Source organism: Penicillium brevicompactum (assembly GCF_028827555.1).
Source record: "Penicillium brevicompactum strain IBT 35665 chromosome Unknown utg000006l_segment0_segment0, whole genome shotgun sequence".
Taxonomy (NCBI): domain Eukaryota; kingdom Fungi; phylum Ascomycota; class Eurotiomycetes; order Eurotiales; family Aspergillaceae; genus Penicillium; species Penicillium brevicompactum.
In genome coordinates this window covers 4,439,542-4,460,661 of record NW_026623209.1, presented here as the reverse complement: position 1 = coordinate 4,460,661, position 21,120 = coordinate 4,439,542, and the positions used below count along the sequence as shown (strand labels likewise).

General features: G+C 48.4%; 6 protein-coding genes across 6 annotated transcripts; 4 read left to right on the top strand and 2 right to left on the bottom strand.

Annotated features, from left to right (window-relative positions):
• Positions 1-253: 253 nt before the first annotated feature.
• On the top strand, positions 254-1,971 carry N7506_009898 (asparagine--tRNA ligase SLM5; the record flags this gene model as incomplete). Its single annotated transcript, XM_056959191.1, has 3 exons — positions 254-516; positions 585-705; positions 760-1,971. The coding sequence occupies 3 exons, from the start codon at positions 254-256 to the stop codon at positions 1,969-1,971; spliced, it is 1,596 nt and encodes a 531-aa protein (XP_056808581.1).
• Positions 1,972-2,073: 102 nt separating this feature from the next.
• On the top strand, positions 2,074-2,295 carry N7506_009897 (uncharacterized protein; the record flags this gene model as incomplete). The annotated part of the gene is made up of 1 exon (XM_056959190.1): positions 2,074-2,295. One exon carries the CDS (start codon positions 2,074-2,076, stop codon positions 2,293-2,295), a length of 222 nt encoding a protein of 73 aa, XP_056808580.1.
• Positions 2,296-8,186: 5,891 nt separating this feature from the next.
• On the top strand, positions 8,187-9,470 carry N7506_009896 (camp independent regulatory protein; the record flags this gene model as incomplete). The annotated part of the gene is made up of 1 exon (XM_056959189.1): positions 8,187-9,470. One exon carries the CDS (start codon positions 8,187-8,189, stop codon positions 9,468-9,470), a length of 1,284 nt encoding a protein of 427 aa, XP_056808579.1.
• Positions 9,471-16,763: 7,293 nt separating this feature from the next.
• N7506_009895 (Zn(II)2Cys6 transcription factor) lies at positions 16,764-18,653 on the top strand (the record flags this gene model as incomplete). The annotated part of the gene is made up of 3 exons (XM_056959188.1): positions 16,764-17,263; positions 17,309-17,397; positions 17,443-18,653. 3 exons carry the CDS (start codon positions 16,764-16,766, stop codon positions 18,651-18,653), a joined length of 1,800 nt encoding a protein of 599 aa, XP_056808578.1.
• Positions 18,654-19,087: 434 nt separating this feature from the next.
• On the bottom strand, positions 19,088-19,471 carry N7506_009894 (uncharacterized protein; the record flags this gene model as incomplete). The annotated part of the gene is made up of 2 exons (XM_056959187.1): positions 19,088-19,105; positions 19,250-19,471. The coding sequence occupies 2 exons, from the start codon at positions 19,469-19,471 to the stop codon at positions 19,088-19,090; spliced, it is 240 nt and encodes a 79-aa protein (XP_056808577.1).
• On the bottom strand, positions 19,468-19,935 carry N7506_009893 (uncharacterized protein; the record flags this gene model as incomplete). Its single annotated transcript, XM_056959186.1, has 1 exon — positions 19,468-19,935. The coding sequence occupies one exon, from the start codon at positions 19,933-19,935 to the stop codon at positions 19,468-19,470; it is 468 nt and encodes a 155-aa protein (XP_056808576.1).
• Between the last annotated feature and the right edge of the window lie 1,185 nt (positions 19,936-21,120).

The window sequence follows — 21,120 nt, the reverse complement described above, 5'->3', positions numbered from 1 at the left end:
CCGAGGTGGTCCAATGTGCTCACATTACAAAACAACTAGTTTTAAAAGTTCACTTCGTTTAGGTAGTAGATTTCCTAACTGTGGTCTCTCAAATTTAATTGAGACTGGTTTCTGTTCTTTTATTAAAATTCAACCCGACATAATGCTTTTTGAGACTGTCAATATTGCCAGGGGTGCGCAGTGCTAATCGGACTGATAGCGCCGATAAGTTTCCCGCAATCTCCGAACTTCTTCAAGCACACCACCTCCAGCTATGCAGATCTGGCGGCGAAGCTTAGCCACGTCTGTGACCAGACTTGGTCAAAGATCAATCAGCTCCAAGCCATCAGTCTCAAGATGTGCACAGATCCTCCAATCAGCCAAGACCGGTCCCTGCAAGTTTGAGGACCAAGAGGTCAAGGTCAATGGATTTATTCGGTCTGTACGAAAGCAGAAGCGCTTTGCGTTCGCAGAGATCTCTGATGGCTCTACCGTGGAACCAATGCAAGCAATCTTGAAACCCGACCAAGCAGCAGAGTGAGTTCCTCGACTTGCGCGATGCGCACCCTTGTCAATGCCAGACTGACCGAGCGTTTCTCGTCTAGCCTGTCTACTGGAACCGCTGTCGAAATTTCAGGGATATGGAAAGCTTGTCCGCCAGGCAAAGAGCAGACACATGAGCTACAAACCACAGAGGTGGCGGTCGTTGGCGCAGCGGACCCAGAGGTGAGCATGCGATGCGAGTCAGCTTTCGAAGGAAACAACACTGACTTGAGTTAGACGTTTCCCATTCAGAAGAAGTACCACAGTCCCGAATTCTTACGCCAAATCCCCCATCTTCGTATCCGAACACCTTTCAACTCGCTTCTCTCCCGTTTCCGTTCCGAGTGCATGTTCCAGCTTGGCAATGTCTTCCACTCACACCCAGACGGCGCTTTCACTCAAGTGTCACCTCCGCTTATCACCTCGTCAGACTGTGAAGGAGCTGGCGAGACATTTACATTGGCCCCGCGCGGCGCCGCGAAACCTAGCACTGCAAATGAGCATTTCTTCCGGGCACCGAAGTACCTCACTGTGTCATCGCAATTGCACCTTGAAGCTTATGCCGCGGAGCTGGGCAATGTCTGGACATTGACACCCGTGTTCCGCGCAGAGAAGAGTGACACACCTCGCCATCTGAGCGAGTTCTACATGCTCGAGGCCGAGGTCAACTTTATGTCGGACCTTGACTCGCTTACCGGGCTGGTGGAACACACGCTTCGCGACTTGACCCGTCGCCTCTATAATACGACCGTAGGCCAGGAGATCCTGTCCGCAAAGAGATCAGGCGAGTCGGGCCAGGACGCTAGCGCCGAGGCAGGATCTCTGCGACAGAGATGGACGGATCTCATGGACGGTCCGGCGTGGCACCGCATTACATACACCCGGGCAGTTGAGATGCTTCAGCGCGCAGTGTCCGAAGAAGGCGCATCCTTTGAGCACCCCCCGACATGGAAGGGCGGCCTACAGCTTGAACATGAAAAGTACATTGTCGAAGTGCTACACCAGGGCCGTCCTGTCTTCGTCACGGACTACCCCAAATCAGTCAAGCCATTCTACATGACGCCCTCCCATGTGACTGATTCTAATACGCCCGGGGAGACCGTGGCGTGCTTTGATCTGCTGCTGCCCGAGGTCAGCGAAGTTGCTGGGGGATCCTTACGCGAGCATCGTTTGCCAGAGCTCATCCAAAACATGCGTGAGCACGGCCTGATCAAGCCCCGACAGCTGCAGACCGGCGAGACACCTTCAGAAGAATCCTTGTATCCCCATCTCTCCCCGGATGAGGATCTCAGTCACCTTCAATGGTACGCCGATCTCCGACGATGGGGATCTGCTCCCCACGGAGGGTTTGGACTCGGGTTTGATCGATTCCTGGGATATCTGAGCGGTGTCTCTAACGTGCGAGATATCGTATCTTTCCCAAGATACTTTGGTCGGGCCGATTGCTAAGAGCAATTGTGAGCTTGAACCAGCTAGTGTATAATAGACCTGTACTATACTCCGTAGTGTGCATGAAAATTAGTTGTATAACGGCTTCTGTCCGAACTCCACATGACCTATATCTTGATCTGGATTTATGCACAGAACAGAATTCATGGATCCCTAACTCTCGAAGGCATCTTATCAACCTTGACATCTACAGAGTATTCAAACAGCAACCAGTCTGCGGCACCAGCAACCGACTCCCTGATGGACCAAGAGGGACAGGGGAAGCGATCCGCTGACATCCGCATAGCGGAGCCTCCGTCGCGCGATATGCCCCATTTCGACTAGCACGAATACAAGTCTAATACCCAAAGCTAAAATAGAGCTTGCATAAGGATTACTTAGTGTGTAATTGGTGGCCCCAATTTAGATTGGTCCCCAATTCACGATGTTACGATAGGAAACCAAAAGCAGTAATTCGTCCTGGAAAGCTTTTGGGTCTCAAAGGCGTGCTACAACCTCGGCCCACTGTAGCCTTGTCATATAGATGGGTAAAGGGAATAGATTGGGCTCAAATATACAGATCGGTAGAACGGTCCTGATTCCTCGTGGTAAACCTTGGATAATAGTACAATGCGAAGTACTCGTACCAATTATTGTTATGCTTAATGAGTCCGGCCCCCGGTATGTACGACTCAGCCTAGTGATCATCCTAGACATCCGGGGGCCGGCGAAGCTAACAAACCGTAACGCTAATTCCCCGAAGGAATATGTTTGCCGGGGTCAAAGATCTCCTAGCCTGATCCTGATCCTACGATGATGTAAAATACTAGATCTTGATTTGGATTGGCATCTGCCTGCTTCTGCAGCTATATTTGAAAAGAGCGGAGGCAACAGCCACTGGGCAGGCATATGCCAGTAGTTCGTATAATGAAAGCTCAATCAAGGCAGGGTAGGTGCATACGAGTACATAGGGCGCACTGCGCCGCACAGACGGCAATCAGGAGGGATGCTCGTGTTTAACGCCTTGGCAGACGAAGGAGATGGATCGTGTATAATTGCGGATGATCATAGTAATTTGTGTATATTAGTACGTGTTATAAGAACAAGCGATCGTTTCACGATCCATATAGCTCTAGACCGGAGAGTTTTTTTCCCGCTAGATGACACATTAGGATACAATGGCATCATTGGTTATTTTGAACAGATAAAGCAGGTCAATCTCTAAATTATGCGCCGGAGCTTCGGCCCAAGCAAGGCCAAGCACTGTAGTTTGGCGAGGAGGCGTCCACAGACCGAAGCCGAAAAACCGGGGCGTCATCGTAAGGAGACTGGGTTGATGATTAATGCGGACGGAAAAGCCGAGACCGAAGAGGCCAGATAAGACGGTCCTAATATGGAAATCGGACAGCGACTTAAGATATGGTCGGCGCACAATTATGAACACTAATGAGAGCCGGCGTCCTCCGTCAGCAGAAACGTGGTCTTGGAGTGGCTGGAGTGGATTGGAGGCATTTTGGCTCAGACACTTTATTTCGGATCTCGCTTATTTATGCCGAGAATTCCGGTTTCAGTTAGAGTTATCGAGTCAGATAGTTTACTATTTCTCAATACATTGCATAGGAGAGATATAACGAATGAGACGTGGCAAGTGCAGGAATATATGGACAACGTTGGATTATGTAGATCATCACAGCCTCACCAAAGTGAAGCGCACAGCCCTGAATTAATCTAATAGCCTTTGACAAAGCGGACACCAAGTCCTCGCCAATAAGGGGACCAGGATCAGCAAGCCAAGGGGCCCCAACCTTACCAGGGTTTAAGCATAAGCAAAAAGAAGTTCGGGCATTGTCCGCCTGGTACGAGTCATGTAGTAGGGTATCCCTGCTTGACATATATCACATTGCAGAGGGCAGTGATGTGATTACAGTAGAAAAAAGAAATGATCTAGCAACGATCATCCCACGGAAAATACACTTTAGAGCTCATTAATGAGGTCGATCAAGTCTCGTATTCGAGGACCAGAAAGTCCCCGAAAATAATGCATTCCCCGCCACATGGTAGTCACAATTAATCACATAAAGTTACAGTCGGTTCCGAGGTAAAATAAAGGTAAACGTTAACCATAAACCGCCACCGAGCATTTCCATGGGTCGCAAGGGGGAAAAAGGATTTTAGGCTTCGATGACAATTGCCCGGTCATGGGTCCAGGGACCACTCAAAGTTGGCATCCTCTTGGCGCAAAGGCCAGGCACCATTTGGAAGTCTTGGCCCCAAGAGTTTTTTTTTGGGGAAATACACGGAGTTTAGTTTTGTACGTAGGCACCAGCGTTTTATGCAGACCCCTATGATGTAGATTAAGCATATGAAACCCTGTGACCTGGTTATACATAAAAGAAACGAAAACGAAAGTGAGATTGTAAATTAAAAATCAGCACATTCCCTTCTAGTCCAGACAATAGAGACCTTAATTATGCTAGTGGAGATAAGCTCGTGTGACGTTTCACAAAATCAACTCTTGGCCATCTTTAATTCCAGGGTTGCAACGAATGCGTGACACCGTTTCGTAATTTTGATCTTAAGTGGCGTCAGATTCACGTCTACTCCGGAGGCGAGATGTTATAAATGTAATAAGAGAATGGAAATTATGAATATACGGAGTAGATGAGAGTTGTGAGAAATCGCTGTAATCAAGTAAGACAGTCGATGTATCCGAATACGCAGATTAGAATGGCAACTAGTAATACACTAAGGCTTGACACAGTTGCAGAAGCACGAACCACGGTCGGCAAAACCGTCGGCTTAGCCCGCAAGGGCTTGACTCTGTCTATCAGCGGCCGATATAGTTAGCGAGATGTGGACTGGGACCCACTCACCAAAAAGGAGTCCTCGGATGATCGGATGCCTGGATTCAAACACGGATATACACGGCTCTATACCTCTGATCATAACTCGTGTCACTAGGCTGTAGTCTTATTTGAGACAAACCCAGGGACTAGCCCTGTATACTCTCAGAATTACTGGGTAAGCTTGGAGACAAATTTAGGGGCAACCGAGCGATACCATACTTTACCTAAAGTAGTAAGACTTGCGGGATCACGGCTGTTGAAAGGTGGATTCAGGCGATCTTCAGAAAATAAAATAATTCGAGGCCTGAGCTTTCCACTCCAGAGTACGGAAGTCAAAACACCGAAGCGAGAACACATGCACCCTTTGCGGAAAACTACATGTGGTGATTCGCGGTTATTATTATGCTTATTTATCGCGCCGACAGGCATCTGAACAACCTTGGAAAGACTGTCGCACAGATGATTTCATTCTAGCATCCCTTTCAGCTACACCAGGCTGATTGGAACTTGGTTCTTGACCAGCCTCGATCCTCCATTGCTTATAATTGTCTCTTGTTGTGGCAGCACGAGAACGCAGCTCTGATTGAATCCCTAATGACATGCATGCTGAGCAACGCATTACATCAAAGAGAAACCCTGGTTACTCAAGCCTTGTTTCTATTCTGCTGAACCTAGATGAAGCGGTGCGACCTCGCAAGCTCCATAGACCTGGTAGATGGAAGACTCAAGTCACTACGGTCAAGTCACACTGAAGGGCGCCATGTGAGACACAAGACAGGAATACTGATGTATAGCCTGTACGCTGACCTGATTATCATTTGCCAGGTCCCTTTGATCAATAGAGCAGGGCCCCAGCCTTTCAAACATCACTGATACCAAATCGGGCGTACCGCCAAGCTGAGAATCAGCTGCCAAGATTGACCAGCCCCTCCGAACCCTATTCTAGTAATCTTTGTGCAACCGGGCTTTGTTGGCGATACGCTTCTATTGACTTGCAGTCAGACCGTGCGCATGTTCAGCGAAAAAGCAATAGTAAACCGACCTGGAAATACTGGTAAAAAGTCGGATCAAAGCATATGTACGGAGTATCCCTGTAACCTTGGAATGGGGTTAAATTTGGAGATGTCTCTAAAGCGAGTCCATTTACAGGGATCTACAGTAATATTTCATCTAGGTACACTATGAGAACCTGCAAGGCTAATTTAATTACAAGTCTACGGAGCTGCACGGTAAAAGAATCAACGGAACGCTGACTCGGACCACCTAACCTTATCGCCGAGTCAAACCACGTTTGCGATTCATGAATAATGCGAGCACTACGGAGGACCCCCTACTCCGTAATTATTGTCTTGATTCAGTGCTTCGGACACGAGCGGACCAATCACTCAGATAAGCCAAGTAATCTATTCTATACGCAAAACTAGTGAGAAGCACCTTCCATGGCGATCTTATTACGTGGCTCTCTGATTAGCTCTCGCCATGCACCTTTTACGCGCGCAAGTACATTAATGTGCATGTACGGAGTACACAGAGTCATAATTTTTAATCGACACACTGCATTGATTTATTTCTTTTCCCACTTTTGAAATCCAGACTGGAATCTTGTCAAGCTTTATTGTCAGAGTAGTTAAGATCAAAACGCCGCGTCACTAGACCAGATACGAGTACGAGTCACGCGGATACGATGACTACAGTGGCTTTTATTTATCTTGGGCTGTGGTACGCCTCTGAGAGGTCGGATGTCAATTTAAACAACGTTCCGGACCACACTCGCTAAGAATAACCTTGTTCAGGCGTGGCTATAGCGTATGGGGAGGTTCCAAGGAATTCCGAGTCTGAAGTTCATGGTAAGGCTGCAGCGGCCAGAAGCGCTCAAACCCTGCCCAAGCCATTATTAATCAGTGGGGGCCACTTGGGTTCCTTGGTCCCATTTTAGTGTTAAATCCCGATAGTCAAGTGGGCTTCCAAGGTTACAGGACACTTTGTACTCTATAAACTGGGGACATGCCTTCGCCGAGGGCGGGAACCATGGAATTGGACTCGTTGCTGTCCGACAGCCGAGCTCCGGTTACCTATTCGTGGAGCCGAGCTCAGCGAATTACTCTGTGAATGGAGGATTACCCTGTGGTTCACATGGTACTGGTAAAGTAAAGAGGCAACGAGGACAGCGCCAAGAGGGAGAGTTACCTACTTTAGTGGAGGCCTCTGTAAGCGAGCATAAAGTTCAGCGCCGGCCTCCTCGTGTTGGATTAAGCTTAAGAGTTCCGCACTAACCTTTTTTTGCGATCAGGGCGCCACATTTCTGACACAGCATTTAATCACAAAACATGAGCCCAGTCACATTTAAAGTGGATTATTGATTTTGATTTTACCTGATCGAGGTAATAATCGTATTTTATGTGAACGTTAATATCGGGCCAAATTAACCTTACCTCCCAAGGTTTTCCAAGGTTGCCCCCGTACAGCCGTCAGCCAAGGCTCCAAGACCTCTCCTTGGACAGGCAAGGCAGGAAGAGGGAGTGGTTGAGGTCCCTACCTAGGTATCTTGTACTGGAATGTATACTGAGTACTTGTAGTACTTGAAGATGTGATCATTCTTATTAGAACAAAGCATGAAGCATCCCTTTTTTCCACATAAATAGATAGAGTTGGCCAGAATAGTGCATAACCAGTCCCCACTATTGTAATACCGAACCGAAAATGGTAAAATCTTTAATTCTCTCATTCTTAGAATCTCGGCGTTTAGCAAATTCCGATCTTTTTGCTTGGATCGCTTGGCCCGCTCTTGTCTCTCCGCTTCCTTTATTTAACCTTCTTTTCCTCTGATCCTTATAAACTTCCGGGACATTTGAACAAAGATCTCTTTTTCTCTCTTCCTCTTCCTCCTTCTCTAGATAGTATCAGTTGTATATTATCTTCTCTCCCGAGACCCTGTGGAGTTAACAAAGTAAGTCCCCCCACTCTACTCTTTTGCATTCAGCCTTGGCCCTCCCTTGTCCTGTCGGCATTCTTACGCCCTCAAGCCCACTTGGCCCCCACAACAAATCTCTTCAGTGGCTTTCTCCATCCTTTTTTATTATTCAAGAAATTTCTCCAAAAAAGAGGAGAAAATAAAGAAAAAGAAAAAGAAAAATCCCAAAACAGAAAAAAAGAAGAGAATAATAATACGCCTTTCAGCCGGTCTAACCGTGTTGGGTGACGTAAAAGCTCGGCCTTACCCACCCACCGCGCCGACCTACCCTCAGCCTACCCCATACCCAACTCGCTCTTATATTCTGGACCTGAACCCTATTTGTCTTCTCTCCACTTGTTCTTTTCCTCTCCCTAGATCTAACGGTCACCAGTATTCCTTACATTGATAGCTCGAATCTAGTTCGAGCTGAATACAACATGGAGACATACTACGGGCACGTCCGCACCCCCGCGGACGCTATTATTCTGTTTGAAGCTTGTCGGATCGGCTTATTACCTCGTGTGCAACGGCGACTTTCAGAAAAAGAACGACAATCAATCAGATCCGGCTCGGTCTTTGTTTGGGATGAGCGTGAAGCTGGGATGCGGCGATGGACCGACGGGAAATCATGGAGTGCGAGCCGTGTGTCGGGAAGCTTCTTGACATACCGTGAGATGGAGGGCAAGCGTGGTGGTGGCAGTGTCTCCCAGGGCTCGTCTGCGCGCTCGGGGAAAACACCGGAGAGCCGCGGTAGTGACGATGATCGGGGCGATGGGACCGACGAGGGACCAGACGGATACCGTTACAAACCAGATGGCTTGATGAAGCAATCTTTTAGTATCACAACATCTAATGGTCAACACCTACACCTGATCAGCTATTATTCCCGCTCTCACCCCTCCGCCGCCAACCTGCAACAACCGACATCGGACCCTGCACTGCGCCACGTTCGCCCGCAGAAAGGTCTCTACCCAGAGTCAACAGTCAATGACCAACAAAACCTCCCGGTCGTTACTCGTGGACCTATGGCAGGCGCAGCATACCCGATCACTCCTCACCCTATGGGTGGATACCCACGCGCAACGCATGCGCAACAATATCCGCCTGCCTACGCATGGCCACCCACCCCTCTCGCTACGCCGCCGACGGTCTCGGTGCAATATGGCCACGGCCCCGGTCCTGGCTACCTGCCTCAAGTAGCACCAAACGGCCCTCCTGCCTACGGCCAACATCAACCCCCACATCAACTCCCAGGTGGACTCCCGCCTCCTCCGCACCCATACGAGCGACAACACCCCATGGAATCGGTACTGCCCCCTGCCGGTCCCCCACAACAACCGCCTAGCTACATGAGTCGGTCACCTCGATCATTACACGACCACGCACAGGAGCAGCGAAGCCCACCGGTCTACGGACATGCCCTGGTTGACCCTCGCATGGCCTCACCGCGGGTCTCAGTACAGTCCTTGGCGCCAAACGGCCAGAACCAGAGCCCTCATCTCGCAAAACAAGACCAACCCGTGCTGCACGCTCTCAACCCCATCGCCTCCTCACCGAAAACCACCCCCTCCGCAACCGCCGGCAATGCTGTCCCTGGCATCACATCCCTAGTGAACGGCGCCGCTCTTGCCCCCCCTTTCCGCATCCACTCCCACCGGCGGTCCGATTCAAAGTCCGAACGGGGCTCCTACGCCAGGCCCTACCGCTCAAGGACCTCGTGATATCCCCAATGAGAAGATTGGGTTTGGAGGCGAAGATGTTCGTGCTCTCCGTCAGCTGGACCGCGCTTTCATTGCATGAATGGCGGGCTAGCGGAAGCAAAAGAATCAAGAACATCTTACAGATGCAGTTCACGTCATTACCTTCTTGTGTCTATGTTTCACTGGCTACCTCTACTGAACGGGGACTTTACTGCTCCCGTGATATCCTTTTCTTTCCCTTCCTCTTTCGCTGGTTGCCTTTACATATCTGAAATTCTTCATCATTAGCATTGCATGGGCCGGGGCAGTTTGAATTCTTATCTTGTGTGTGAGCGGGTCATGGTTTCTATGGGACTGGTTCATACACACTTGCATTGGGTTCGGTTCTACAAGGTCGGAGTTCGGGGCTTATTATCTATGGGACTACTTTTGTCTTCTCAATTCGACTTGCTTCCATGATCTTGCAAATTATATGCTTGTATGTATATTTAGCTTCTCGGGAACAAATCTACACCCTTTCGCGGTATACGAATATAGACAATACTCTGTAAACAGTACATGAATAATGTAATTTCAAAGGTGAAACAAGGCTGCTTGCGTACGGAAATCGCTATGTACAAGCAAAGAAATTATCAGACCCGAAGGACTTCTTAACCTTGGAGGTCTGAGTATTGCAACTTATGTATAGCATCAACGAGCACGGAGGCGAATTCATTGATCACAACTACTGCAGAGAATCGATATCACACTTGACGTCGTCTCCCAAGCCTAGCCAAGATCAAGGCTGAGGGCCTGAGCTACACCAAGCCAAGTCTGTTCTTCTCGAAAGAGTTCATCCTTCGACTATCAACGAATCGGCGGTGCAGCTTCCCATTTTCTTCCGCCTGGGCATTCGGCCATGTGATAGAAATGAGCGGATCTGCTGGCCAACCGGGGGCGAATCTTTCGGAAACTTTTTGAGCCTGAGTTGAGGCTCCTGTGTAGAGTCCGACAGAGAAAGTACTGCTCTAATGTTGAGCTCCAGATCTGCGCTCCTTCTGGGGATTTAGGTAGCTACTGGGCGGTTTCTCAGACCGTACTCCTATATGCTCAGGTGGAAGTACCTAACGTGTCGCTGGTCTGTATCGCATCTCTCTGATCAAAGTTAATAATGATTCAGGACTCACCTACCCCTGTCTATAGATATTGATCTATGGTTTAGTTTTTGATAGGCTGACTGCTAGAACCAGGAAAGTGCACCGAAGATACCAAGATTTCCAGTTGCTCACGCGGCCATTCCATAAGCATTGGCGGTCATGGCGTAATCTCATATTATTGCTATGAGCAACGACAGAAGGAGTACAGTTGGGCTAGACTGTGAGGTTCTTGGCACTATCAATCACATCTCGCCTCTTCTGGGCGGTATTATGACATCGTTCATATAATGAGTCCACAGTGTTTATGCTTTTCTTGACTCACCTCTCATTGTGGAGTGTTCTGATCTGTGATTCACCCATCTTCAAAACAAAAAACTGTCAACGTCATCGGTACCCGGGTCAAAGCATGTCACCAGGCTTCAGCGTTCGGGCCAATACAGAGCCAACTACAAGTCATTAAAGGGCAATAATGGGCTAGACCTTTGACGTGGCCTTGTAATCTAGATCTCTATTTCCACGCGATTAACTTTTGGTTTGTATATCGTATTCGCGAAAATCACATTCTTTGATGATATCAGGTGTCTACCCGAACAAAACCGTGAGACCTCGGGATGAGTCAGATCAAGAACAGACAAGAGATAGTAGCCAATAGATGTTTTGAAATATTGTACCCTACCTAGGTACTACGTTGTATGCCATCCTGGGTCTTCTCCAGAACCTGGAAGTATCGGCGGCTTTCCATTCCACTCAGGGCTACTTTATATAACTGACAATCGAAGATCTCGTACAAGGTTTAAGACCTTGCCAAGGTTGTTTACTGGTTGTTCTATCACACCATCATCTGTTCCAAAGATTCATACAATATACTTGCATGGGCCTTGAGCCTCCGGGAGGGTTTAAGTACTGAATGCGACCTTGGGATTGAAATAATCGCAATGTCTCTATACATGTTAAGCACTTGAGAATTTGGTAATTTCCCAGACATCGATAGGAAACTGAAATATATCGAACTCCTGGATAGAAAAGCGGATAGTGTGTCTAGTGTGAATTTGCTGCAAGGGACAAAGAAGCAAAATAGGGAAATCAGAGCGAGGCCTACGAACAGCCCAAGCAAGGTGATGGTCCTCAACTCTCTGCTTGAAAAAGTTTAGAGCTCACTTCATCAAGTGTGGTATTTTCTACCAATAGTCATTTAGGTCAGTCACCTGGTTAATATGGAGGTTCACTCGACCCGTGGTCTTTCGGTTCTGCATGTAGCCAGAACACCTTCATGAGATCATTCCAAGGTTTCACTGTTTCCCAACGACCATTTTCTGCGGTCGCTCTGAGGAGCAACCCAGGAGTTGACAGGACTGACCATTTAGCCTTTGAAGGTTCATGGTTGATCCACGCCCCCGGGACCAGTAGGTAGTTGAAGTATCTACCTCGTACCTGGAAGTTATAACAGCTTCATCCATATCAAGACATAAATGTTCGCCTCAACTTCGTCATTATCCCCAACGCGCCGAAGATTCTTATTGCTTTCCACAAGCTTCAAGGTCAGGTTAGTCTAGGATGTCTTGTGACTAATATTCACCTTCTTTACTTTGATCTCTCCTTGGGGGTAGATCATTTGATCTATCTATGGTTGGAATATCCGCGTCTTTCCAAATACGCCAGTCTCCCGCCTCAACTTCGATCTCGATTTCAGACCTCAAGTGCAGAAATCCACTTACTGTGTGCATGGAACCACCGAGATCACAGCTGTCTATGACAAAAAGGTGTTACCAACGGGAACCCTTATCATCCATATGTTGACTGCTCTCGAGATCGCACCTGCATCATTCTCAACTGGCGGTGAAAGAGTTTTCTCACCGGGGCTTGGTCTGGGTGAGGTTTGTCAGGTCAAAAGATAGCCTTAACTCATTCCAAGGTTGTGCGTGACATGAATATACGCCATGCTGCTCGAGAGGCTAAAGGGTATAGGAGTCCAAACATCGATACAAATACTGCTCTTGCCCCACAATGTGTGTCCAGAAGGATATTGGTAGCGGGATTTGCCCTTGACAGGCGACTGTAGTGACATGGCCAGAAGGTGACTTCATCGTGTCAAGCCGTCACTCGCGCGCTGCATCACGACTGGGAGTCGGCACCTTCATATATCGTCGCGCGTAAGCTTATTGCCCTGATCGCGTATTGATTGGAGATGAATGGCACCGGCAGGTGCTTGCGTGATTGCCAGCAAGTTCACACAAGCTCGAGTAGCCATATGGCAAAGTGCACCGGAGATATTTTGCGAAAAGTTCGCTCGCGTTGCCAGTGAAGATGCTGGCATTCAATCCACCTACCTTCATCGGCGTCTCGCTAGTTTGCAATCTCGTGTCAACACCAAGCTCGCTCGATCGGGAGAGATTTTGTATGAGAGTGATAGTCTGCCACAGCAGATGTGAAAGAGCAAACTCATTCCGGCCAGCAATGCACGGTCCAGATAGCTGTCTCAGAGCCCAAACATCACATCTGCTTGTGGTAATTGCTGCGAGGGCCGAAAACCGCGCAGTGGATTAGCACAGCTCGACCAAGTATACTCGTACGGAGTAGCCGAGGAAAATCCAATGCGGCAGGTCCAATCCGACGATGAGCACACCGTTCGAAGTTTTCATCCTCATTTCATGTGTAAGCCGAATAGGATGAGGCATGATTGGGTCTTTGATATACGGCTTGTGGTGGATCTTGTTTGAAGCAAAGCCCGAGCAGCATTTCCCTCTTGCTATCCACTCGAAAATGCTGCAATGTGAAGTTTTCGAATCTCACAAGACCATATAAGCATGATTGATTGGGCCATGATTGGGCATTCAACAAACAGCTGATGTGGATCCTCGGAGGGCCCACTGGATGTTTTGAGAATGAGAACACGGTGTGAGGTTATTGATGCCCCTATATTGAAAGTCAGCGCGATCGACCGATTTTTGATTGGGTATCTTAGAGACGGCTCGGGCGGATCTTGGAAGAATGTCCCGGTTTAAATTGCTTGAGATCAGAGATATACTAGTTTGGTGAGGAGAACCCGTTATGAGGCTTTGAATTGCCTACAATGTAAGTAAGCAAGATTAGTTGGGTCTGATTGGCGTTGGACCGTGATCTAGGCGAAATGAAGACGGACGATCTTTGATCGCTGTGTTGTCAACAGCGCGTGCGAAGTAGGTAATCAGGATGAAGTGTGTGATGATTGGACGTTTCATAGGAAGAAGAAAAAAAGATCCCCGGCCCGCATGTGTTCTCCAGATCCTTCCATGCACAGAATCTGGACTCTGGTCTGGACGTCGATCCATTATCGCCTATTGAGACTGTTTCGCGATAATATAAAAAAAGGTCAAACTCAAAAAAGAAGCGGATTCGTCGCTTGTCTCGGAAATCCCACTGGGATCCGCTTCCATACGAACCACCGCGGAAATGCATTTCATCTTCGGCCTGCGAAGCGAGGTCGATCCTAAGTGACGATGCTTGGCGGCTATGTAGGGATGTGTATCCGAGAAGCCCGGGCTCTTTGCCCCAAACCTGACGTATGCCGTTATGTCATAAGACCGAAAGATCTCGCTGAATGTTTCAGATACACCTGTCACGGCCTAAGACCAAACACAGATCAGGTTGTGGTCAAGGCAGAAAAGGAAGAAAAAAACCGAAAGGGGGAATACGAGCACAAAGAACAATTGTTCCGGGCAATGGTTGGGGCTGAAAGAGTGACTGAATAGGGCCGATGCCAAGCGAGTGGATCGGCCGAAAATGAAAGGCTCAAATTAGCCAGTCAAGGACGGGGTCTCCGTACGGAGTAAGAAGTACGGAATAAACAGCTGCTTATTCTGGATAGCTTGGGGGTGTGGAACAGGTCGCATTTGGATGGGGTCGAGCTCTATCCAATTGGAACATCCAGAGTAAGCCGTTAGTCGATATTGGATGAAGATCAGACTAGTCGCGCGCGCAACTAGAATCAGTAGTTTTATTTTTTGATGACTATTCAGCATCATCGGAATCATGACTGGTCACTCCCCTTGGTGCCTGGGATTTTATGCGAACGATCCAGTCTTACTCCGTACCCGTGGCTTCCATGTCCTCGTGCCTTGAGTGATGGCGTCCAGCCTCTTCGGAGGCCAGCCGAGAACGAATGAAGGTAACTCAATTAGGAAGTTACTCGAATCCACACCGAGGTCCAAGCAGCGAAGGGCAAAGAAGGTGGAAGAGGGGAGAGCACAAATAGAGACGGGTGCAGAAGAGACAAGTCTAGCCCACAGGCTCGGCTTAGTTGCTGTGTTGGGGACTAGGGTCAGCTGTGCGTGCTATTAGCCGGAAAGTACGGGGAAGATGCGGTGCTTTTGTTCTCTGCAGCGACTATGTACATTGCGTCACACAACCTTGGAACCCCCGATGCCATGGATGTTTCTTCAAAAACATCACTCCTTTGTTGCGTGGTGTATAGTTCGGCCCCACCCGGGAAGAACCGTCGACCCGCCTTCGGCTTCAGCGGATACTTCGTTATATTCGCTTGAAGGATGCTATTGTATGAACAAAGACACTCTGACTACTGTAAGGGCAGTGCTGCTCGCCTAAACGGGACCGGATGTCCCCCCATTATTTACGCGAGATCGACGTTGAAAGATGCCCAACTAGTCGGAGCACATACCACCCCGTCGAGGGATTGACCAATATGGGCCGCGTATCCAGGTCAGATCGATGGATTTGCAGGGTCGATCTCGAGCCTGAAACAACAATGGAAATTAAAATTCATCTGATCTGCTCTACCAAGCTTGGTAGCTTCCCAAGCGCAGCAAGTAGTAGATCTTCCTAAGCGAAAAGGCTCGTACTACTTGATAGCTAGGCAACTAGCGGGGGGGGGGAATCATCCCCTCCCGCGTCTCAGCTGATGGGTCCAAACGGGTAAAAGGGTAATGGTCCTAATCGCAATTCTATTAACTCCAGACAGGCGTGTTTCCCTGTTAGTCTGCCGGCAGATCTACGGGGGCCTTGCGCACTTTTGTACGGAGTACTTGCGGATCGCCACATTCCACCCCTTACGACTGTCACAATGAGCTGCGTGAGATATGTCGAGAGGGCAAGAAAAGGAGGGAATACGTTTTCCGAACCTTGTCTATTTCCTGCAGCGGATGTCCGTGCTGGTTATAGTATCACCAGAAGATCTGGCCCACTCTTTTTTACCCCAGATCATCTGCGTCACAAAAAGGAACAAGGATGATATGTACATCAAACATACATTGGGATTCGGACAGCGCTTAGGCCCGACCTACGTGGGGACGGCCCCCAAAAGGAAAAAAGGGAAAAAGAAAATCAACGATGATACGAAGTACTCCGTACTCTTTTGCCCCCCAGAAGAACCGAAAGTGTGAACCCATCCAATCCGATGACATACCACACCAAAAGCAATCAAGAAAAACGAGGCTTAATGTGGGGAGGGTGGCTTTTGTGGATGGTTCGTAAGACTCAAATCCCCCGATTCTGGATTTCCAGTTTTGATATGCACGTACGGAGTACTGCAAGTATGGAGTAGCTTATAAGCATCACATTCAAGGGGCAGAATGGATGGCGAATCACCCACGTTATTTAGTAAGTTGCAGACTAACACGAGACTTACATAGCCATCATATGAGGTATAAGGATCCACCGGTCGATCCTAAGGCAGCGGGTCATTTGCCAATTGTGAAAATGTGAAAATGTGAAAAAGAAATTAAAAGCAAAAGCAAAACAGCCCCAGTTAATAGCATGCATTTGCTTTTTCCAGGCTTGCAAATCAGGGCATCAGATCCAAACATTGCTTGGCCTTTCCCCCGCATGCAAAGTTTATGAAGCGAATACTGTAATTTCGAGTAATTTGCTTGAATACAGTTTAGAAGAAAGTACGTAGCCCCGATTTTCATTACATATTAGATTCTTGACATTAATATGACATTTATAGGTACGGAGTACGTACTTTTAGTATTAATATCCCTCTTATTTTTTATTCTTTTCGTCTCTCGACATTCTCTGCTATAAAGTGTATACTGATCACACGGCTGACGGTGGACCAAGCACATTTCGTACTTCGGTCATTCTTTTCCCCTCCATTTATACCCGACTTGTTACCCCCTCTCATCTCTATTTTTTCTTTTTGGTTACTTGGGCACTCAAATCGAATGCCTATATATTCGGTTCAATGTGGTCAATGCATCCCTCATTCCTCACGGACTTGAATGATTCAGGATTTCGGGAAGAGATTAGCGAGGTCCCCCCTCTATCGGAGATCAGCGGTTCCCTCGTCCGTGCCAGCACCCCCAGCACCAGCACCGGCGCCAGCCCGGACGATACCTCATCGGATTCTCTTGGCTGGTATGCGACACAGTCCCCACCGGGCTACCTGGATGCCCAGATCAAGGCATACCAGCGATCGCATACCTTTGACGCCAACGTGCAAGCGCAGTTAGACGACGTCATGGAAATACCCAAGGTGGAGGAGACGGAGGAGGATTTGGTGAATATCAGACCGGATGTCGGCGAAACGGGCACTCCCGCCGCCGTTCCACGGAAACGTGGTCGTCCGCGCAAACATCCACTGCCTGTGCCTGGCAACCAGGCCAAAGTGACCAAGGGTCGCTCGAAGACCGGCTGTATAACCTGTCGTCGCAGGAAGAAGAAGTGTGACGAGACAAAACCGGCGTGAGTTCCCTTGCGTGATGCGATGTGTCCTGGCTAACTGGGCAGATGTCTCAACTGCCAGAAGAATGCGGTGGTCTGTGAAGGCTACCCGCCCAAGGAAATCTGGAAAAGCGGCCGCCAGAAAATGGCTGTCGGTAAGTAGAAAGGCCCAGACCGCTTGCCGTGCTAATATTTGCTAGCTCAATCCCAGTCCCTTGCATCCGTGCCGCGCAGCCTGCCCCTCCTTATCGACGGCATCGAGACAGAAGTCGACCGACGTTTTCTGGACCATTTCGTCTACGGTTTCAGTCGGGTACTGACACTCATCAACGATGACTCGAATCCCTTTAAAGAGATTCTGCTGCCCATGGCCACCCAGCACCGGGGGCTGATGCACTCGCTCATGTGTCTGTCCGGGTCGCACCTGTCCGGTCTGGATCCCGAGCCGAAGCTGAAGGAGCGCAAATACTTTCACTTCCACCACGCCATTCAAGATTTAAAGGACAACATCAATGCTTCCTCGTCAAGGAAAAGTCCCGAAGGCGAAGATGAACCTCTGCTGGTGGAGGACCCCATCATCGCATCCACCATCGCCCTCAGCCTCAACACCATCTGTGAAGGCGAGGTGAAGGGCGAGTACCGGCCGCACATGGATGCCGCCCGGTATCTTTTACTTTCTCAAAAACCCCGGAACGAGAAGTTCCGCCAGTTCATCGTCGAATTCTTCCAGTACCACGACATCTCAAATTCCCTCACCTCACTCGACCGCCGCCCCAACCTCTTCCCTGCCGATCAACACCTCCCCAACTTTGTCCCGGGCGCGGCTGGACCGTCTCCGGGCATGTTTGTCGGAGTTTTCGACGGGCTCTTCCGCTATATCTCGGAGATCACCATACTGCGCGACCGCATCCGTGAGCGCTACAACGAAAACTACGAACCGGCAGTTGATTATCAAACCCTGAGCGAAGCAGTCGCCATCGACACCGCCATCCGCAAATGGGAAACCTCCCACGAACCCGAGACCTCAAACTGGTGTCTCGCCCAGCTGTATCGACAGTCGACCTGGGTGTACTTGTACCGGACGATCCGGCCCTCGCGACCGAGCGAGAAGATCGCCCAGGTCGTCGACGACGGTCTCGATTATTTGGAGCAGCTGCCGCAGGACGCTAGTGCTTATAGTATTGTCCTGATGCCCCTGTTCCTGCTGGGCTGTTCGGCCTTCCTTTCCGAGCAGCGCGAGCGCATCAAGCATGGGTTTGAAACCCTCAGATCGTACTCCAACCTGCGAAATATCGAGCCTGCCTTGAAGGTCGTCACCCGCGTGTGGGAGATTATGGATACCCAGATCGAGCAAAGCTGGGACTGGGAGAAGATCATTCGCACTATGGACATGGATTTCTTGATTACTTGATCACAGAGTCCGATTATCTATCCCCCCCTCTCTACCCCCCTCGATACCCCTTCATTTCTACCGACTTCCCGTTAGTTCACTTCTTGCTCTGTTTTTATTGTTTCTTTCCGTCGTTTTGGATGGCTTTTTGTCCCAAATGGGACAGAATCAGATCTCGGACCAGGCTGGTCCTTTTCCATATAGGGTTCCCATTTCAAAAGGGACACTCCTACCATTGTACCACCAATCTGCCACCAACATAGTGGAACAGTCACCTTCCATCTCAAGCTGGTCATATTGCACTAGGTGAGGTATATCCTCCCACGTGTAAGAACCTCGATGGCTCTGCGTGAGGGATTAGGGTTGACTCTTTCCGTTTCTTTAAAAATCACGAACCTAGTCATGTATATAACGAATGCAGTTGCGCCTTTCATAGTGGTAAATTATAATGTACTCTAGACATGCCAGATACCCTGTGTAAGGGATTAGGGTTGACTGTTTCTGGCTTTACGTGGATAATATCTAGATTAGATTAAAGATATTATATCGAGATGTTGTAAATCATAATGTTAACTAATACATAGTGTATCAGATCTACTAGTATAATACTAGCATACATTAGCCGAAATCGGTGTCCCTGAGCTGTGCCCAGTCTCTGTGGTTGTTGAGGCCTTGCCTTTGCCCTCAGCGATAGGAACTGGTGTAAGAGGCCCATAGAAGGCCCCCGATTCACCACCCGTGTTCGAATCCCGTGTCGACTTGTCCGCTGTGTCATCCGGAAGTTTGGTGTCCTCTTCGCTTTCCGATTCAATGGATCGTGCATCCTCTTGCTGTTTCATGGGCGGTTGGATGTCCTCATCTGAGTCGATTTTGACATAGCCGATGTTTTTTTCTTCTTCTTTGGTGGGTCATCCACATATGGCTCAATCGCAGCAGTGTGACGGGGTGGCTGAACCGGTCCTCGTCTAGCGAGTGGGGAATCAGAGTCCGTCCGACGCGACAAAGAGAGTTGAAGCGGTTGCAAAGATGGGCATGGAGCTTGAAACAGTCCAGCTGCTGCATCAGAACTCTTCATGTACTGTGCAGTCAATTCCCCAAAACGATCAATCATTTTGGCGATGCGAACCCTGTCCAATGCAAACTCTTCAAATGAGAACCTGCATGCGGAGGTAGCTGATGTTGGCACCGACACATTGTTCACGATCGTGTCTGATCCGTTGCCACTTTGATTGGTGTCTGAAGTGGCGGCGTGGGAAGTTGACGCTGTGATCACGGGTGGAGCCAAAGGAGGAATTTCGGGCATGTCGCCCACGATTGCCGAGTGGCTTTGGTGAGCAGAGTGGCGGTCTATGAGGTCAAAACTATATCAAGGGTAAAAGGAAGTTTTCTACTTACTGTTGTGGGTGTGTAAAGAGTGAAAAGAAATTCACTAGTTATCGTAGTAGATATATAAAGAGGGAGCTGTAATAGATATGTAAAGACTCAAAGAGTGGAAAAGGATAAGTGAAAAAAAGAGTGAAGAGATAAGAGTGAGATAGTGGTAAGAGTAAAAAAAGACTCACCCGGGCAAGTAAGAGAAACCAATATGATAGAAGGTAAGTGAAGTGAGAAGTGAAGTGAAGTGAGAAGTGAAAGGGGGTCTGTTGGAAGTATGGCGGGTCTTGTGACCCTTTCGCCCTTCTTCCTTCTTCCTTCTTCCTCTCTCTCTCTCTCTCTCTCTCTCTCTCTCTCTCTCTCTCTCTCTCTCGGAGACACTGTCAACTACAGGAGAGAGCTCCCATAGGAATCAAGACCTCGTTTTCCTGACCTGCTCTCTCTGATAGGGCCACATAACTTGTTACTATAGGTTGATGTTGATATTCTATTTAGTGAAAGTGGAAACGGATAACCCTAATACCCGGGGCTTTAGTTAGTTTATAAAGTATTGTTAAAACAGTGATGATATTATACAGGCCCTAGTGCCACACTTATGTAACGATAATAGTAGTAGTTTATAAATTATAATTATAAGTAGCTATGTAATTAACTATTAGCTTAATCTTACATTTCAATTAATAACAGAAGAGAGATACCTATCATAGGTGGATTTTGTAACATCTTTTAAACTGTCCTTCCAACTAGTTATAAAGTAATTATGGTTAGGTGAATAAAGGAGGTCTCGGCTAAGACATAAACAGAGAAATAGGGATGAGTGATCATTTTGTCTCTTAATCTATACCTAGGTAGAGTAGTAGATATAAGAATATACTGGTGATGGAAGAAAGCCATCATGAAGTATTTATGATTGGCCCACAAAGGTCTTGGTTAAGCCGCGGAAGACGAAATACAGATTGTAGATAAGCTGCATGTCTTATTGATCATCCATGGATCGTCTATGTATATATCTCTGTGAAGAAGCAATTGCCCAAGTTGTAGGTTGGAATGAAGTGCCGATTGAAGTTGGGTCCCGGTTAGCCACGGCGTAGGGTAAACCCACTGAGAGTCGCTG